Source organism: Phalacrocorax carbo, chromosome 2, assembly GCF_963921805.1.
Source record: "Phalacrocorax carbo chromosome 2, bPhaCar2.1, whole genome shotgun sequence".
Lineage (NCBI taxonomy): Eukaryota > Metazoa > Chordata > Aves > Suliformes > Phalacrocoracidae > Phalacrocorax > Phalacrocorax carbo.
Genome location: NC_087514.1, coordinates 135,519,540 through 135,540,413, shown reverse-complemented (window position 1 = coordinate 135,540,413; position 20,874 = coordinate 135,519,540). Strand labels below are relative to the sequence as shown.

At 36.3% G+C, this 20,874-nt stretch overlaps 1 protein-coding gene across 4 annotated transcripts in view; it reads right to left on the bottom strand.

The window, feature by feature from the left end:
* The window catches only part of CRPPA (CDP-L-ribitol pyrophosphorylase A), a 123,398-nt gene that overhangs the window by 96,607 nt on the left and 5,917 nt on the right, over nucleotides 1-20,874 (bottom strand). For all 4 annotated transcript variants that reach the window (XM_064444501.1, XM_064444503.1, XM_064444502.1 and 1 more), the window contains exons 2-3: nucleotides 19,003-19,282; nucleotides 2,590-2,739 (exon numbers count right to left, since the gene is read on the bottom strand). In XM_064444501.1, the coding sequence (XP_064300571.1) occupies nucleotides 2,590-2,739; nucleotides 19,003-19,282 (430 nt within the window). The remainder of the gene's footprint in view (nucleotides 1-2,589; nucleotides 2,740-19,002; nucleotides 19,283-20,874) is intronic.

The window sequence follows — 20,874 nt, the reverse complement described above, 5'->3', positions numbered from 1 at the left end:
GTAAACCAATCTTTGGATTGGATGGATTGGATGGAAACCAATCTTTGTTGTATCTACTTCAATTAATTTTATGTAAAAGGCATGTATTTTCCCCAAATCATTACTATCATTTTTCAATCAAGCAAGAAATGAAAAAAGTTTTTTAAAGAAATTACTATTAATTTCATAAAGATCATACAGAAGTATTTTTACATATTTTAATAGCGTTAATAGCTTATTCCTTTCTAGTTCTAAATACATTCAAAACAGCAATAAAAGGAGAAGGATCACTAGTCTGCTCTGCCCAGATTGGTACCAGACAAGAGCAGCAAAAAAGACTAAAAGATGGCAAACCTGTAAGGATCAGAGAACTGACCTTTAATTGAATGTTGCACCTTAGTGGTCAAGATACTCAAGAGATCTTATATTCATGAAAATGAACACATCTGGAAGTAAAAATCTCTAAATCTACCTACTCACATCAGAAGATGCATTTAAATAGAGACAGAGTTTAAAAGCAGTATTCCACATTACCCACAATGTAACTAAAAAGCCTATGTTATTTGAAACAATAATTCAAATGGACAGTTCCTTTCTAAGGAATGCATGTTTGACTGTTGTTTTTCCCAACACTGTTGTTGCATAAAGGTCACAACTGTATAAAATACACAGGAGTGGGATCACGATCCCATGCAGAGACAGCCAAAATGAATTCCATTCCCAGCTTTGTGAATGACTTGCAATATGAGTAACAAAATCTTTTTTGTTCATCTGTGCAATACTTACCTATTTCACCAGGTTGTTGTGGGAATTAATGATGGATATGTTAATATTGAGAAAGCATCATAAGCTGCATCCATTCCTACAAAAATCTGTCCTACAGTAGCTTCAGTAAGTTTTTCAGGACAAAGATTATCTATCTTTTTTTTATTTGTTTGTACAGTTCCCAGAACAATAGGGTCTTAATCCTTGACTTGGATGGCTAGGCACTATTGAAACATAAATAATTAGCAAACAATATGAGTTGAGAGGTTTAGCGAAGTGTTATCCTTCCCAGAGCTCCAAGGCACAGAGCACGTAAAAGACCAGAATTTAGCCAATGCAAAGGGAACTGGGGACAAGGAACCATAGCCTTGGTTGCTTGCTAACAACTTTGGTGGCTTGTTCTTGAAAGAGCAGGGATACAAAAAGATGACTGATGGAATGCATATGTGAGAAGAGAACACTATTCAGAGGAGCATAGGGACTGCAAATATAGTTGCCTTTTGAACACGGCATTTAGGGCAAAAGCTTTTTATGTATTTGCCAGCTCTACTGTATCTGCAAACTAAGAGCACACGCAGTATGAAAAAATGGGGGGGGGGGGGAAGGTGAGAAACAACACATAAACGTGCAATTTGCCGAAAGAAATACGCATCAACAAGAAACAGCTGTATAACCAACATTGTCTCTTGAGATGTGTTCTATGCACACATATGCTGCCTTTATCATAAGTATGCCCACTATACGCAAGCTAGAGTCTCACTTAGAAGTATCAGCTGCGTATTATCATATACACCAAGAACAACCCCGTTTCCTATCAGTAGTAAAAAGGTTGGAGCTAGGCCAATCACTTGAGTAGCTCTTCATCTTGGACATCCCTTCATCTTCAGCATCTAGGAACAGCTTCAAGTATCAAGCAGAAAGGGTATGACACGGAATTTGTGCCAACATTCTAAGTAAAACAAATACCAAACAATTAAGCAACTTTTTCTTCTTCATTGCCTGTCCACGCATGTGTGTTGTTGGTGACTCCTAAACTATGTACTCTCTGGAGGTGGGTATCAGTAATTTGGGCTTGTTTACTCTAGAAGCGAAAGACTGATGGGAAGGATGACTGCCAGCATTACTGGAGTGAAAAATAATTTATTCCAAGTGACAAAAGAAGAAATGCTCTGCTTCCAGTCAGTCTGGAAGATACCTGGAGGACAGGCAATTTCCACAAGGTGATGAATGAAAAGGAAGTAGAATGCTGAGACGAAAGGCTGGAGTGTTTCCAGTAAACTGTGAATGTGGGGTGTGGCAAACGAAAGCAGTCTTCAAGAGGGATGAAGGCAGAAGAGTCAGGGTTTAATACACTACCCACAATTTTTATTTTCTTAAATAAAGATGATGTTAAAGCAATATATTACGAAAAAAAAATTGAGAAAAAAACAGAGAATAAATACTATTTTCAACCACTAATCAAAGTATGTACAATACACAGGCAACACGAAACAAACACTTATTTACCAAGATGTCTCAAGTTAATATTATCTCAGTATTTCAGAACAGTGGGTTAATGTTTTTAAATAAATATATTTAATGTGCAATAAAAGTTAAAGCAAATCTGTCTTTCCAATAGTTTAAACCCCTCAAAAACCCTCTTGTTTTTGGCAGTTTGATAATCAGAAAACTTGAACAGATTAGAATGATAAAGCATTTTCATCAAAAGGCTACACAGAAGTAATACATATACAGTTTGATGTGATCTGAAACAGATGCTGAATCTCTATTTTTGAAAGATAAAGTTATCTTTCTTTTTTTTAACTAAATTAAATAGAAAAAAGTCCTAAAGTCTCAGTGTCTTACCTGTTGGTATGCTTCATAGATTACATCAAACAAGAAAGCCTGAGGCATTTCACTCGCTCTGTACCTGGCACGTTCCAATGAGTGGTCTAAACAGCCATCTGCAGCAGAGGCAATAACAGTAGAAACCAGCGGACGAATTGCTCCTGCTGCCTGTGGAAAAACATACAGAGAGGCCTAAATGTTATTAATATTCATGTATATCAGATAGCTGCAGTCAGAAAAAAGGCTTTAAAATACATTTTCTACTTATTTTTTATATGTCTCATAATGCATAAGTCATACTACTTAGTCTGTATAAGACTTTTAACATGAATATAGCAACAGTAGACTATCTAACAATATAATGAGGGCAAATTTACAAAAAAAATCTATTGCAATACATGAGCAGATCTGAAGTTATCATTTTTTAGACTTTCTTCTACATATGTATTAGGTGGTTTCTGTGAGGACAGTTCTAGGCCTATTCAGATATCAAACAGCAGGAGACATACCTGAGAGGTCTTAACAATCCACAACACCTATTGCTTTCACTGATTTCAGTTTGGCTGAACTGCTCAGAAATAAGCAATAGGAAAAGTTTCAGAAAACTGAGCTTGTTCCTCCATGTCGAATTCACCCTGTTAAACACTAAGCAACCACACTTCCCAGTGAAATCACTGGGAACACAGTATATATATCAGAAAGCATTCTATATCCATATCCAGCAGCACTGTGCCCCAGAAAATATATTTAAATGCCTATACTTCAGTTTTGGTTTTGCTTAGACTTGAAACCAATTAAACATGTATCTTTGATCCTTTCATCAATATATAGTATTAAAGATCTATGGCATCTCTGAAACAGAAATCTCCTAACTGGTTTTAGTAATTTTGATACCAGAAAGTTACTCACACTTCATCAGTCACTTATCAAATGCTCACATGAACTCTATATGAAGCTAAAGGCAAACGGGACAAGAGCTGTCCATACAATAATGAAGAAAAGGATGCAACAGCAGAATATTGCTTATCAAGTCACATGGCAAAAAGCATCCTCCCTAACAACGCTAACCATAGAGAACGGTGTCCTTACACTATACTGTTTACTATCTATATGTAAGAATAATAAAAAAACCAATACTTGATGCTGTTCTAAAACATTTGGAATTATCCAACATCTTAAATCAGTATACCTAGAAAACCACTCCCAATGGTGAATCCTGACACTTTTCACTGCAGCCACAGATCTTCTCAGATCTAGTGAGGTTTGACACAGGAAAAAAAAAAAGTCTTATCACATAAAAGTACTGTTATTGTTGATTTCATTTATCTTCTGTTGGCAAATCCTGCCCTCATACCGATGAGTCATGTCTATCCTTACAAGATTTCTGACCTCAGGTAAGCATACAGTGGCAGAACGAGACACCAAAAGTGAGCCCAAAGTTCTTCCCCTCTCAGAAAAGAAAGAATTAGTTGTCTTCCCCTTTCACACTACTGAACAATAAAGCAAAGAGGAATGCAGTCAGCATGTTGAACACCTTAAGCTCTAAAATACAGCCTCTTAGTTCATTCTTTTACAGAGTGAGGGCAGAGATGTGAACCAATTTTTCATGCCCCAAGAGTTCTGATATGCATAAGCTTCTGGGGCAGAGAGTAGGGAGAGAAAAGATTCAGAAGATTCATATGACAAAAGAAATATCTGAACCACTTTCTCAAAATCTGAAAAGCACTTTTTCTTTCTAACATAAGAGAAGGGATATCTATATAAAATACTATATGGAGCAAAACACTATCATCCAAAGGCAAAACATGGTACAGAACTATGAAATCACAGAAGAACTGCCTGTAAAGGATCTCAAGAGGTAATCTAGACCATCCTTCTGTCCTAGGCAGGATCAGTTTTACTCTGTAATAGAAAAGAAAAACTGACAAAACTAAACACCACCATAATTTTAGTAATACGTCAATGTATTAAATGAGGAGTAAATTTAGCAGATGTACTTTGAGAAGCTGCGCATAAGCAGAAGTAGAAACACTAAATTATCTGCAACTTGTCTCCTATTTCCTATGATTCCGGGACATGGATTGTTACCTCTATATTGCAGCTGCTGGGGATTTAGACTATGTTATTTTGCTCTGCCATCATATTTCAATTGGTGACACACACACAAAAAAAAAACCCTATAAAATTAGGTGGTCATGGGAAAAGAGACAGAGTAGCAAGCTAGCCACAGCTCTTCTGTAATTAGTTAAGTCTATTTGAATTTTTTTTTTTCCTGAAACAGTTACCATTCCAGAAAACCAGTTAGCAAAAGATATTTCTTAGGCTGATCCAATATTTTATTACAGTTTTTAACAATCATGTCATGTTACGTTTTAAGCACAAAACAGGCCAAGAGAATACAATGCAACTTGCGTAACCAAATCTCACAAGTGAAACATGCACTCTGAGGAACAAAAAACCAAACTCCAATTCTAAATAAAATTGAAATACTCAAAATTATATTCTTAAGAGCTCTGAAACACATTGTTTTCTTGACATCTGGTTTATTGCACAATAAAAATTCATGACTGTCTGTATCTGTATCCTTGTAACAATACTGAACCACATCTCCTGTGCTGCTGAGGCCTAGCTCTTCCAGAAGGTTCACGAACATCTAATTTCTAATAAATCCAGAAAGGTCATTTGTTTAAAACACCCAATTAACTTCTCAAGTAATTGAAAGCTTCATGGCACCTAAAATTTAACATATGACATTTTTCAAACAACTACAGTTTTACTTTACATTACCCCAGAATTGAGTCCAATGTGGCTTGCTGAGAGTTTCTCCTGTCTTCCCTCCATTTCAATGAGAAATCGCAAGTTGGGTACAATAAGATGTCTTCTGCACCAAGTCTGCTCAAACTATATCTGACACTGACTGAAAACATGAAGCTTAATACAAAGAATATGATTTATGGCTGACTTCAGATCATTCAAGGGAGAGAAAAAATCTAACTATGTATGCAGTAACAGGATAATTAGTAGTCATTTGATTTAAAAAAAATAAAAATCATCTTTATTCCAAAAAAGGACAACTCAATCCATGATTGCACTATGCTCTAAAAGCAGAATGCAGAGCTCTAGCACTTACTAAAGCCAGGAAGTTTCTACTGCACAGAAAACCTTCATACAATGAGCAGCTGGGGTCCACAAGCTAGGAATCCATGAGCTTGAACACACTTGCTAAGGTGCAGTGAGCTGAAACCATAAAATCCTGAGACAAGATACAGAAACCAGTTGTTTTGCTCAGTACTGGCTCACCTTTCTGCAGGACCTTTCTCTGTCTCAGCACACACACACAGGCTCCCCCAGTCAGATGATGTGACCCAACACAGGGCTGAGTTTGCCATGTCAGTGACACAAGAACTACATTAGTTCCTAAGGCCACTTTCAGACTGGGTGAAACCAGGATCAAGCAAAGGAAAACATTGGCCTGTGTGTGCCCTGCATTGTTTTCTATGGGACAAGAGAGCTGAGCCCCTAACAAAGGAAACCTTGCATCTGCAGTACTTCTGGTGACATTCTCTAGCTGGCATATGCCGACACAGCTGCCAAACCCAAGCTGGCTTACGGACCTCACCACACACGCTTCTGCTTCCACAACTGGCTCATGGGTATCTTCATTCATGGTGTAAGCATAATATTTGGCATGTAAAAACTGAAGAATTGAGCTGTGAATTCTGTTCTCATATACAGGCCAAAGAAGGGCACAGTTTAAGATATATGGCTCGATCTGCAGTATTTCCTTCTGGTTAGCACAAGCATCCTCCCCACCCAGCACAAACCCTTTTCTGAATTCCACTCTTAGCAGCCTTGCAATGAACTGAAGGGGGAATTTAGGTACTTAAGACAGGGCTGCAGACTGCACTTTTTAGTTCAGAAACTTAAACATCAGGGCACATTTGGGCCAATAATACAATAAGGTACTACTGGACCTAAAGGGGCTTTTGCTCCGACGACTGTGGGGTGTAAGTGAAGAACACAATCATCCATCTAGTCTACATCTATACAGTTATAACAGCAACTATTTTATTCCTTGCAAGGAATTTCCATGTTGTTTTTCTGGTTATAAAGTAACAAAGAGCTATTTCCATATTAGTAAAGAGAGTATATACTGAGTCTCAGTTATCTGAATTTTATTTGTTCTAATTTGAGAAGCTTTGACTTGCTATTTATGACAGGAATGTACAGGTATTTGGCCTGGCTCTCAGGCAAGACGTTCAGACATGAACTTTAAAAAAAAGAACTAAACAAAGAAAATTTGTCCTCATTTAAAATTTTAAGTACTTGTTAATGCCACTATAGTTTTACAGATCTTTTTTACACTTTGAATTAGCCTACCACAAAATACAAATCCTGAGAGTCTAAAGCAAGTGAGTGGTTCTTATACTAACACTTCCCTACCCAGAGTACTCATCTTCCAATTTCTAATTATTTTGACGCAGATCTCAAGTAGAGCTTCCAAAATCAAGAACAAAATCCACCAAACACCCTTCCTGAATGTGAAGTGGTTAGTTAATTGATAGTTAAACTGTATTTCTTTAAATCTCCATTTTACAGCCTTCAAGTCACTCCACTTCAAAGCCAGTCAAGCATTAGTTTGGGTGAACCTAGACTATCTGGGAAATGCATACACTTATTTTCCCCATTTTTTGCATGTTTTGTTAAATATATTAGTTAAAGTGTCAAAATATCTGTGGGCAAGCTCTTAAAATATTTTTTCATAGCATAGCAGACATTGAAACAAATACTGATAAGTAGTTAGTTTTCTTTTGCAGAGAAAATCTAGGAACAAAACCACCCTTTTAATCTATCATTTCCTTAAAACAATCCCAAAATATCCTGAGAATGCAGAATTCAATCAGCTTCAGTGGAAGTGACACACTGGTATCTCTCAAGAAGCAAGCTCATCCATCCATCTGCTGAAAACTGAACCAGCCAGTAGATGCTTTTAGAAACAACAGGCACCTTTTATAATCCATTTTAAACAGCACAAATCAAAAATGGTTACAAACAGGTTCTCAGTTTTGTATTCAGAGAATAGCATACATTCAAGATTTAAATAGTTGATGCTGACTGAAAAAAAAGGTAGAGAATGAATTGCATCATGCAGGTCAGTATAATAGGGTATTGTAAATATTTTCAACAAATTCAAGGCTTACTAATCCACCTTTCCACTAAACAGTAACACTACATCGTTCTTATTTTATCATACTTCTATTCTGACAAGAAATTGTTTAGATGCGTATATTCAGTGAATACATAACCAGGGTGTGTTTTAAGATCAGACAACACGGTCAATTCAAGGAGAGTAAAATCAAGCAGTATTGAGGACACCTTTTATTACAAAACAAAGTATGAATGTTTAGGCCACAGAAGCCTACACACAACATAGCAACCTGGCTAACACAATGCAGTATAGCTTATTATTACTGAATATTCAAAAAAATTGAAAATCCTCATTTTATTTACAAAAAAACCCAGAACCCATTGAAACTGTCAAAGGGATTAGGGTGGAGATGGAGCTGATATCACAAGCAAGAAGTTATCCAGGTTACAAATATCCCCAACACACAGTGCATTATTCAGCAGAGACCAACGCTTCACGTCTAGAATACAACCTACTAAGAACAAGTTATCGAAGAGCTGGGACCTCCAAAACAGCATGAAAACCAACACACCCGCATCACTGATCTGGTCATTTTTGGAAGCCAGAGTTGAAACAGAACAATGCTAAATAGCTGGAAAGCTCAACAACTCGAATGATATGGACTAGGAAGAGAAAAAAAATCGCAGTGGCACAAAATCCTTACAAAAAAATACCACAAGTACAATTCCTTTTGTTTTACAACAGTGTGGTAACAAGCTCAGACAACCACAGATCCTGCAGGCTGGCATACTTAAAAAAAAAAGTATGCTATGTCTTTGGCACACCCCTGTCCCCAGTACACCCCAAGTACTAATGCAGACCCACACAGTTCACTTACACGGCCCATTTGCAACCCCAAACTTCAAGTGAGTGAGAATCACAGCCTAAAACTTTACAGAGTCTAGTCCTAAAAGAGCATTCTCCCATCCCTCTAGCATGACTCCACTTTTTAAATGCACCAATAATACTTTTCTTCTTCATTCATAGCCTCTATCTCCTCTGAAATTCATTTTCCCTATGCTTTCTATCTTCTCAGCTGTCTAGTAGCATTAAGTAAACATACATTTTATATTTCAATAATCCTAACTGCAGTAGATTCAATATTTTAAAATTACTTAGGAATAGCCCTGATGTCAAACACGTACAAGAACAGCTTAAAAATGCTATCTTAAAAAGAATGTCCCTATTCCAGTTTTTACATGTTTTCTCAATATTCATATTTATTAATTTTAATTCTTTAATCAGAGTGGTTTTCAGCTCTGACAAGTGAAATAGTACTGAACCAAGACTCCCAAATAATTTAGTCACTCTGCCTTAGAAAAAATAAACTTATCTTGCATATATATGCTGGAAATAGAGGTATATTAGACATACTTTCATCACTTCAAAGCAGCTGACTTTGCAACTGTATGCTGGAGATTGTGGGGCTAGTCACATTTAGTGGGACAAATACATCCGTCCTGGAACTCCATTAAAGTCAATTTTGTAGAGGTGAATTTGGTAATTATACAAACAATTCTATCTTGCTTTTCCATGAAGAAAAGGATTGCATTAGGACACTGTTCAACTACATAACAATAACAATCGATGTTAATTGAGAGAAGCTAGGTATCTAATAGTTTACAAACATGTCCTGGAATGTTTCTTATTAGGTGAAAGATTATTTATATGTTACCAAACACTACCATCTCCTAAGGATTTCAGTCTAAATTAGGTCTGGCTATGAACCAGCAAAAGAAGCTCAGAATAACTATGATTAATTTCTTCTCATTTTATTCCATCAAACTGTTTCCACATGTTACTACAGGGAAAGTATTTTTTTACACAGATCAAACCACTTGCCATGAAGGGCATTCACAGCCATCTACAGTATGAAAAAAATACAGAAATAAACAGTATCTGATGCACGAAACAGGTAAAAACATGCATTTCTATTCAGACATCTGCACTCAAACTAATTGTATCTATAGTAATCAACATGCTTCAGCCACCCTCAGTAATTACATTTAAGTTAGAAGAATCGTCTCTGAAAGATTTCTTATTTCAAATTTATCAATCTTCAAAGCAAAATTCAAAACCTCAATTATAAGATTAAAATGTTTCACATATTTAAGAGGATGATCTTTTCAAACCTTTTATATTGTAAATCTGAAGGGGAGATTATCTAATAAAACAAAGGCATATAATTATCTTTGTTAAATAAAGCAATTAGAGAATTTCTTCCAATGAACATTCAAGGTATCTCATTGACATATTGCATCTTTTTTTCTTATATTTCTTTTTTTCTTTTCCTTTTCTGCATTTTGTAGCTAGCTTTTGCCTAGGGCTATATTTCATCTTCTCTATAACCAAAAGTTGTAATCTATGAGAAGTTTTATGATTCTGCTGCAGAGAGGGAAGTCTTTAGAGCATTTCCTCCTCCAACCTACAGAAATCCTGGCAAAACAATCCTATTTTGATGGAAAAGATTGGGGCATAGACAAAGTAACAACACACACTATAAGCTACCACTCCTATACAGAAGTACATTTGATAACCACAATTTGGCTCCATGTGCGAAGTTTTCTAAACTTAGGTGTGAACACATATTCAAGCCCAAACTAGTCAAACTTCCAAACCGAACTGACTGAAGCCTGCACATAGTTCACAGAGTTCATAACCTCGTTCTGCACCCAGAAGCCACCTACTTGCTGTACAGCAAGGCAAGGCAGCAGTCGGGCTGCATGGGTTCAACTCAAACCTGTCACCATCTGCCCCCATAACTCCTTCTGTTAATGTCATGCCCAAAAAACCCCCCCAAACCAGTACCTCAGCTTCACACTTCCCTTGAACGACCAGATGTGACATGCAGTCAGGACTACAGGACAACCAAGATGACTCAGTAAAGAACAGCAGACCACAATAAAGGTAAAGGTACTCTCATTATCATGCAGAAACACAAATTGAGTCCAGGGCATATCATACTTTCACCCACACCCACAACCAGACTCTTCCATGTAGCATAGACATAATTTGCGTGGCACTGCTGTGGTGGGGACTGGATTCCTTCTACCTATTTCTTCTACTAACAAACAAGTGCAATCCACAACCTGGGCTGTGTATCCATTAGAGATAAATGCTGAAGGAAAAAAAAAAAGGTTACCTTCTTTCTGCTGGGTATCTTCCTTTTTTTAAACAACAATAAGTCTTAAATTACCTTATTTTGAATTTTGTTGGGGAAAAAAAATATCAAAATTCATAGTCATTATGGGCACACCATCTTTGATTCTCATTGGTGAGATACCCACTAAAATTTCTTCTATAGAGGCAGTATCACCAACCAGTCTAATTCCAGCTATCTTGACATATTTGTACTGGCAGCTTTTAATTGCCCAAGGACAGCACTAGTTGAAATGTTAAACAAGCCTGGTGTAACACAGATATTAAACCTAATCATCAGCCAGACAAAAAGAAGGTTAATTAGAACAGATGTAAGGAGTTTTGAACACTATGAAAAAAGGCTTGTATGCTAAAATTCACCTAATTTCCTTAAAGTCTGTTTACCCAGCTGGCTAGAAGCAACAGTCGAACTCACTAAAATTGGGCACATGTTAATCTTAAACCAACACCAGGAAGGAAGAAGTTATAATTGTGTTTATTCCTAGCTGCAAAAGAGGGGATGTTTAATCAGAAATTTAATATACACTTTGATCCAATGTTAATGAGCTGACACTATGTTGTACATTGAACTGACTTCAAAGTCCCAGGATGCCTTAAACAAATGTAATGTATATTTATGACACTGTTTAAGAAGAAGAAAACATTTCTTCTAATGAGGTCACCTTTATCAGAACATATTATCTGAGGATAATACTGGGGATAGTACATGTACACCAAGACATGTCAGAGCCCCAATTAGCTATAGCAAACTAAAGATTACCAATAACAGAAACTGTTGCTCAAAAATTAAGACTGCACATGTTCTCTTTTATTTTACATAATTTCTGTTCTTTTAAATTTAAAGCATTTACCTCTAAGCATCAGGAAATATTTTGATCTAAATGACAACATGCTAAATTCTAGATGTTATTCTGTGGAAAAAGTAAGATTTCTCAAAGACAACCAAAAATATTCCCCTCAGAAAGACAGGACGTCCTGCAAGGACAGGACAACAGAAATATGCAACTGAAAAAAATACATAGATATATGAGGTGGAGGAAGAAAGCAGGCCTAGGCATATCACAGACTGCAATTTTTTAATATACAGCACTGAAAACAAGCTCAGGAACATACTGAAAGTAGAAAACATGCAAAACCAAGAACGTACATACGCACTAAGAAAAAGCAAAAAGCGGTACAGCAAATGATGATACAACTAATTTAGGTGAACATTTGATTTCATATTAAAACTGGTTTTTTTTAAAAAGCAGATTGAAAGTAAGTCTTTAAGAATGTCATAAGTTGCTCTTGTATCATTAATTACTGTCATAAATCAGATGAAGTCTTTAATACAATATAGAATAAAATTACAAAAGTTAGCAGAATTAATATATACATTTTTCATGGTGTCATACAAATTATATTGCATTTCTTCTACTGCATTCCTTATCTGTGCATTCCCTGTCAGAAATTCAAGAATGGTCAAGGAAGTTCATGTTTTCCATAAATACAATAGTACTGTATATTCCATGAAATACATTAAATCATATTATCAGCCAAATAAGGTCTTATTGCCTTGGTCAATATATTCAGCTAATTTTTGTCACAGTGCTATAACTGGTAATATTTAACAAGTTCTGATTTATTGAGGCTTTGTTTTCTTCTTGACATCTTTTTTAAAAGTACTTCAAAGCCTGTAAAAAGTCTGCATAATGCTACCAAGGATCCATACTAAGTATATGATCCAGACCACACATAGTATCCCCTGCCTAAAGAGCAGCACATGCTGGCATAGTGCTTCAAGACGTACTTATGCTGTATTTTCTCTTTTCAGTTGTCAGCAATATTTGCATATTATACACAATTATGATGGATTCTATAACATGTAAAATTCAGTCTAAGCAATTTAAACATTCCAAAGCAAATCACGTGACCAGTATGCTACCAACAGTTTTCAATATTTTAATAAGTATTTTAAAGTATACTTACAGCTTTAAACGTTGGTATTCATTCAACATAAGATGACAGACAATGAGATGAGCTACCAGCACTTTCTTGTTCTATTAGCACTTGTTTCTATTAGTGCTACACCACAAATCTAGGTGGCAAAAATTAGAATATTTGCTATAAAAAGTAATGAAGCAGTAAAACAATAATTTTGCCTCTAAAAATAACAGACTATTTTACTTTGACTGCATAGTATTATCTTGCATTAACAAGTAACAACACATCTTACAGTCAGCAAGCCATTCTTTAAAACCCTAATTACTGATTTACATTGCAAAAATCTATTGGTGAGAATGCGTCAAGCCACAAAGGATTTTGCGTATTAGAGTAAGTCAGTAAAATATGAGTTAACATTTGTATTGAGTGGAGTAGAAATCTTGAAGCTACTGCCACAGGAGTTACAGTTAAGTTATAGTTTACCTCTAGAAAGTCTACATCATTACAAAATCAACAATATCACTATGTGAAGGCTACTGATCCACCGCTTATCATTTAAACACATGATTTGCATCATATTATGAAGAAAGAAGAAAAAAATCTTGAGGTGTTGCAGGAGGAGTCTTGCACAATTTAATCAACCAAATGCAAAACTGCACTGTTTAATTAATAACTCTTTCCCACACACAGAGTCCTGAGCAACCAAAACCATGGACAGTATAGTTTCTGGTCACGCAGTTCCCTGAGCAACTCCACACCTGCTTATCAAATCTCTTTGCCTTCTGAATTCACTCAGCTGCTTCTCTCAAACTGCTTGTGTCCTCTCCTTGCACCCGAGCTGCTTTCTCTTACAGCCCATTAGATTCAAAATTTCCAGTCACCTCTTTATACGAGCTTCATCTAGGACCTCCTCTGTTATCAAGGGCCTTGTGAAATGGATCATTATGCCTTACTATGCAAGTTTGGTTCAAATACTGACTCTAATACATGTGTGTATGAATTTGATACCTCATGAATTCTCTCCTACATGCTCCAATGCTCCTTAAGGCAGTTTAGCTCTATCTGTACCACAACCCACTTACCCTCTTGGAAACAGGAAGATAAGCAAAGAACCAGTCCAGCAAACTATTACAGCATATGAAACAGGCCAAGTTGGCTTTCAGAAGCTTCACCCAACCTGCAGGGCAGGTGTTGTCCTTGCCACAACCACCCACGTCACAAACTCAGCCAAAATGTGGCTGGGAACACTTCTGGAAGAAAACTCAAGATTTCTTTTCAGTGCAGTATTTGGTGAAAGAGGGAAAAACTCGGGGAGGTGTGCATGCCTAATCCTTAGCCAGGGGGATATGGCTCAGAATTCCTTCTGGATCTTGCCATGTAGAAGTACGTAGTATAATCCAAGGCCTTTATTCAGCTCCTCACACATGCTGGACAAGCTGAGATTTCCCTTATTTTAAGGGACTATTCTTTACCCCTTTGATCTGCTCCAGGAAGGAGATATGAGTCTTTTCCAAAGTCATATTGTTTTCTCAGATGAAGTATACAGATTTTAATTAGCCTCAAACCAGCAGCAGTGTCACATACATAATTTCTCTAAATTTAAAGGAGGTACATTTTATAAACATTACATAAAAATTACCTCAGCAACCACTTAAGTACAGGAAGTTATTCTCAAAATTTATTTCCAGGATAACCTAATCTGACCTTAAAAAAAAAGGTAAAAATGACTGTATGTGTAGACTTCCAGAAGCTAAAAAATGTGGCATTAAGTCACCTTTTTAAAAAGGTTCAAACACTAGTTGTATTAGGCACAGGTGACTCTTTTAGTACAACTTAGAAATGCTGCAAAGAAGAAAGGGAGAGTATAGTTTAAGTTTCTGTATATGATTTATGTATTTCAGCTGGTTGAGTCGCATCCTTCCTAACGAATGCAATGAATCATCTAAGCCACTTAAAGAGTGGGAAATGGCAGAGTTGTGTCCCCCCTTACCAGTGCTTTCCTACCACCAAACACTCCATCTTGTTAGGACAAAGGCTTGAAGTATTTGCTACCAATACGTAAATTCTCCATTCAACACAGAAAACAAGTAAGGGCTTGGCTGGGAAGGTTATAGCTTTCTATGGGACCAATAATACCATAAGCTATGGAAACGACAGTACATTTCCAATAGATACTACAGAGTTGAAACAGGAATAATGCATTGTATAACTATTTTCCGTACAGCAGCAAAGCCATACTTCATTTCTTCACACATTCAGAAGCGTTTCAGGGCTACTGAAGGAGATTCTCATCTTCACAATAATGTAGCTCTTCAAATGTTGTTTTCTTTTAAAATTGCTATGTAACACCCCTACAATTCATTAGTGTCTATTTTTGCATTGACATAAGTCAGAGTCTCCTAAATTACAGAACTCATTCCATCAGTGGAATAAAAATCACATCAAGATGGTAATGTCATCAGTTCTTGATTCTGCTTTTGCACAAGCATCTAACAGGATAGCAGGAACACACACATACCCCACACCCCCCTCCCCCCAAAGCATTAAGCACACAGTAAAAGCAGAATCTCTGAGAACACAGGCACAGGATGACTTAAGATGACCCAGTGTATAAATATGAATCAAAAATGGTCTGTTACTGATGCAGCCTTCACAGCTGGCTAAAATCAGTCTTTGAGTATAACAAAGAGGATGAAGATCATGTGTAAAATATTCCGTACATGGCAAAAACAGGGGAGATAAGAAAACATTAAAAAATAATTGTTTCTAAAACAAAAAGAACAAAGAAAGGATAGAGCAAGCAGAACTAGTCCAGCACTACCATCCCCATTCATGTATACCACACCGGATCAGCCTATTTATCCACCCAAATCCTCCTTCACCTTCAGTGGAGGGGTATTTTTTGGTTTGTCACCCACCATATTGTGCTAATACAACTCACCAATCATACATAAAGCATTTTATTTTGCTGTCTAACGGGGTGAAAGAACAGCACGTGTATCGGTGCTCCAGCCATCTGAAATAGTAAGACTGGTAACTGCAGCACTGAGTCTGAGTAACTCAGTTGGGAACAGATTGAGTATAATATGTAGTGTTTTCTGTCTGGGGGTATTATTTTTATTGATTGTGTATGTGAATAGGAGTCCATGAGACTAAGTAGCACTATACATCTGTATTGGCACACATGCTTTGTTCAGACCCTTGCTAAAGCTGAGAAGAAAGTGTTAGACTGCTTCCAGAAACCAGCTTTTAAGAATGCCGTTTTGATTCAGCGCTTTCAAGGAAATAAACTATACTTTCAAATCTAGTTTATGTTAACTACAGAAGGAGTCTTTGGCTGTATGTGCCTTTTTTTAACTCTCAATAGCAGAACTGACACGTTCCCCCCCCCCGCCTTCCTGATCTTTTTTTTCTTGTAAGCATTTTTCTTTTTAGTTATGTTGTTTAAAATGCAATGTTGGCAATGAGATATTGCTAGAGGCTTTGGACTGATGCCTTCTGATGCTTCCCCTTTTCCCAACTTTTACTAGCAATAAAGAATTTGTTTCGAGAAACATGTAATTTTAATTACAAAGTTACCCCAAAAACATAAATGGAATTTAATTGGTTACAAAGTAATATTTTCACGTAATCAAGGGATTGTTTGGGGGATTTAAAACATAATTTATTAGTTCTGGATAAGGCGCACATTTTGATTCCTACAGGCAAATAACAAACTGATTAGTAAGTGTAATAAAGCAGTTTATTTGCCTGACAATTGGCAGCTAGAAGTGCAATAACTTACTTGATCAATTACCATTTTAAAGAACATTAAAGCTTCTCATAATTATGTTACCTATATGGTATGCACATGAACAACAATACAGCATTACCCCTATTACGCTAGTGATTTAATATGATATTTCTGCCAGCTTTTGTACCTTTCTACATAATGCAAAAGGAAGTAATTACTTTTTGTACTGAAAGATTGAAGAATTTACTCCCTTTTAGATATACAAAGAATTTGACTATAGGAAGAACTAAAGACGATAGCTTCTCTTGATCAATTCTTTTCTGATATTCAAAACCATGCATTTCAGCTTTGAGAAAGAGTCTGACCCTTCCAGTCTTTCAGTTCTTCAGAATTCTGTAGTTGTCAGGTGAAGATAGCCACCTCTCTCTGGCAAGCAGCTTTTCCAATCTGTTACATAAAATTAAGTTCTTCTCTTGTTCCTTAATTCAAATTACTTTGTCAGGTAACATCAACAGCTAACAGCTTTTGGAGTCTCGTTCTCTGACAGCCTAGACTCACTTAATTCAGTGGTTCTAAGCCAACACATGAAGCCACCACAGAGCCAAAAAATACGATGCACATTTCAGACAGACATTGTATAATGGAAAAGTCTATGACGAATGTATAAGATCCCCTTTTTGAGATCAAATGATACTTCAGCGATCTAGGTAAGGAAATATTTACCAGTCAGAAGTTCAGATGAACTAGAGTACACTGCCTTGAGAAAAATCAATGGAGATTGCCTTGGTTCCCTGCTGTTGTACTGAAAATGACTTACACCCAATTAAGAAGAAAACCAGGAAAAAAAATGACATTAAAATCATACGAGTTTCAAGAAAAGGTGAACAAGTTAAACTTAAACACAAAGACAAATGAGATATGACATACCATAACATGCAAAGACACCCAAATACAAACACATTCAGAAAAGAGTTACTCTCATTTCAACTCAACATCAGTACAATTAACCCCAGTCTTCTACCACTCTCAAGAAATCACATTTTAAACATTTACAAAGGGGATCTCTTTTAAAGTTTTTGGCAGAGAATCAATTCTGGAATGCTATTTTGTGCTGTATGAGAAAGGTCAAAAACCTTGTTAAAATTCTAATGGAATTTAAGCTTTAATGACTGGAAACTTATGTTCTGAATCACTGAAAACTGTAGAGCAGTTTCTCTTTTATTGCCATTTCTCATTAAACCAACCTACAATAGTACAGGCCTACTGGTAAGAAGCTCACTACATTTAGATTTCTAACCTAACATTCCAAGAGACCTTACATAATTTAGTTTTCATAATAAATATTTTAACAAGTCATACATTCCCCTTTTACACCACGGGCTTTCAAAAAAAGATGGAAGACCGCTAAGGAAGTACCACAATTCATTCTTTGGACTGTATTCCACTGTCAAAGTTGCAAATCATCCGTCAATTAGCTTATTTTTTACCTCATTTCCTGAAAAGGACAAGCAGTAGTAGATTTTCCTAGCTTTCTAATACCCAAACAATCTGCTGTCACTAATGACTGCTACCTCAAATCATCTCCCTGAAGTAAGGAAGCATTCTACTATCTTATTAATGGAGAACTGTAGTACAAGGTGAAGATAGCAAATTGTACAAACAAGCCTGTGGCTAAGTTGTAATTTTTTACGTCTCTATCTTAGTCAGCCAGTTTATCCACCAATTCCCCTTGTTGCTAGTGCATGCCTTTAATAACTCTACCATTCTACTTGCATAACACAACTCCTACCAACTCTTCCCCTCCACATATCATTTACTTTCTCAGAAATCTTTCCGGTTCCTGTGAATATTCCCAGTCCTCAAATGCAGTGATGACCAGCAGGATCTCCAAACTATGGTTGGAGGCTTCCTGCTTCCCCTTTTTCTCAGCAGTTTGCAATGCTTACAGATTCTAGGAGAATTCATCATTAATACAGAGATAGCTCTCTTGCCACTTATTCACGATTTGCATGTAAGTTTGAGAGGAAAACAGTTTGCAAGTCAACCAGTGCTGTACTCTCTTTGGCTATTATTAGTAATCACTAACTGAACTACTCTAGCATTAGGTGCGAATTCTGCATGGGGAAAAAAGGTAAACTATCGTTATGTAATCTACCTTTCAACTAACAAATTGCTGATTAATTCAATCTCTTACTGATAGTCTCCATGGCAATAATTATCTCCCATAGCAAATAACATCTGTAGCATTTAAAAATGTCTCACTCACCTACCTGATCTCTCTGCGTAACCGGGATTCTGAATCTATTCTGCTTAAAAGCCAACATAATGCATTAATACAATTGCTAGAAAAATCCTTATTTATCAATCATGATTTTACACTGCACAATATAAAGAACCCCGCAGAGTTGTACTGCTGTATAGTACATACCCCATGTTCTTTAGCAGCCAGAACCACTTTTGAAAGAATATCTTCTTCAACAAAAGGCCTCACTGCATCATGGATGATCACTACTTCTGGTTTCTGGAGCAGATGGTTGGAAAATTCATTCTCTGCAAATACTTTCAGTCCATTGAAAATTGACCGGTGACGAGTTATTCCACCTTCTACTATCATAACTCTTTCATGGCCATATTTTTCAATGATAGACTTCATTGTTTCAATGTTTTCAGGAGAGACCACCACAATAATTTTAGATATCCAACTTATCCTAGAAGGAACAGTACAAAAACAGAGAAAGTAGACATGAATTACTAAATGAAAGCACAGATATCTCCATGAAACAAAGAAATTCATATCAAAAGAAATTCAAGATGGCTAAATAAAGCATCTCTCAATACAGTCAAGTACATGTTTTTCTGTGTTTATTAGCACTCTAGCCCTAAACAGAGAGTTACATGAGATGATCTCTACCAGTACATGGATGTCAACCAAAGTAACTGGAATTCTGGGAAGGGACTTGCTTCCAATAACCAGTTTGCAGAGAGGGTAAAAAAAAAAGCTCCTTCTGATAACCCTTCAAAAAGCCTTCAAAACATTTCTTACTCCAGCCTCATTCCTAGCTTCAAATGTAACTTCTAAATCAGTCGGCTACAACCTTTTATTTCAGCTTTCTCTAAATTCAGTCTCCAATAAGTTGGTAAATCCTGGGACACGGAATACTCCATGTTCTACTGTGCCATATACTGCATACAAGTGAATAAGATGATCAAGAAAAACTCTGAAACAAAGATCACTACCAAAAGAGGCATGAGCAGTAATTGACAGATAGCTGATGAATCAAAACTATGACACTTGAATATTGCCAGGAAATATTATACCGGCAGTTTACAAAAAATATATACACACATACACACGCAAAGGTTTCTGCTCTAGGAAGCTAGCAAAATGTAAAAACATAGCAATGATAGGTAAAATTGTCATAATATGAAAAAGCATATTTTTAGAGAACTTCAAGCTTCTACTGTTGGTATCAGCCTAACTCTACAATTGGGAGGGGGTGTGTGGTGAAGGAGAATGACCCACAACCCACAAGATTAAAACCAGCCATAACTGAAGTTAGGCTGAAGTCATACTTGTGCCAAAGGACCTAGGAATACAAATTATAGTCACATGTGGCATAGTGTACTTCAAAATAACGGAAATACCGTAATTCAAATCCAGCTATTTGAGTGTCTTATTTCCTAAATGCTATGTAGAGAGCATAAGAAAGAATTTTAAATGGTCTTATTTTCTTCCTGTGTCTCCACAGATGACAGGAGTTTTTTTTAGCATGACAGACAAGAAACTTATCAGATAAGCAATGAATTCAAAAACAAATTACTATTTACTATATTGAAGTTACTCAAGTGTAGCTTACACATCCAACTGGGAAGGAAGAAAGACAAGTATGGTATATTCTCTCAATTAAAACTAGTAAAGCTATTGAAACTAATTTTGCAGACACAAGATGGACTAAGGTACTATATACTTTCTGTTAGAAAATAAGAGTAAGAAATTTACAGTTCAGAAATACACAGGCTCAAGGTACTGCTTTCTACAATAACACATGAGAAGGCATTGCCTAGGAACTATCCTTACTCCAAAAGCTTTCATCTGTGATACAAACCACTCCCCTAGAACTATGTGAAACAACAGAGCATCCTCCACATTCTGTACGTTTTTTTATAACTAATAGAACTCCATGGAAAATTATTTCAATTAATTTTAAAATAACTTTTCAAAATAAAATAAATGGAAGTGCTATTAGCACTCTTCAAAAGAAAAATATTTATCCCTAGGTTCATTTTATTATTAACAAAG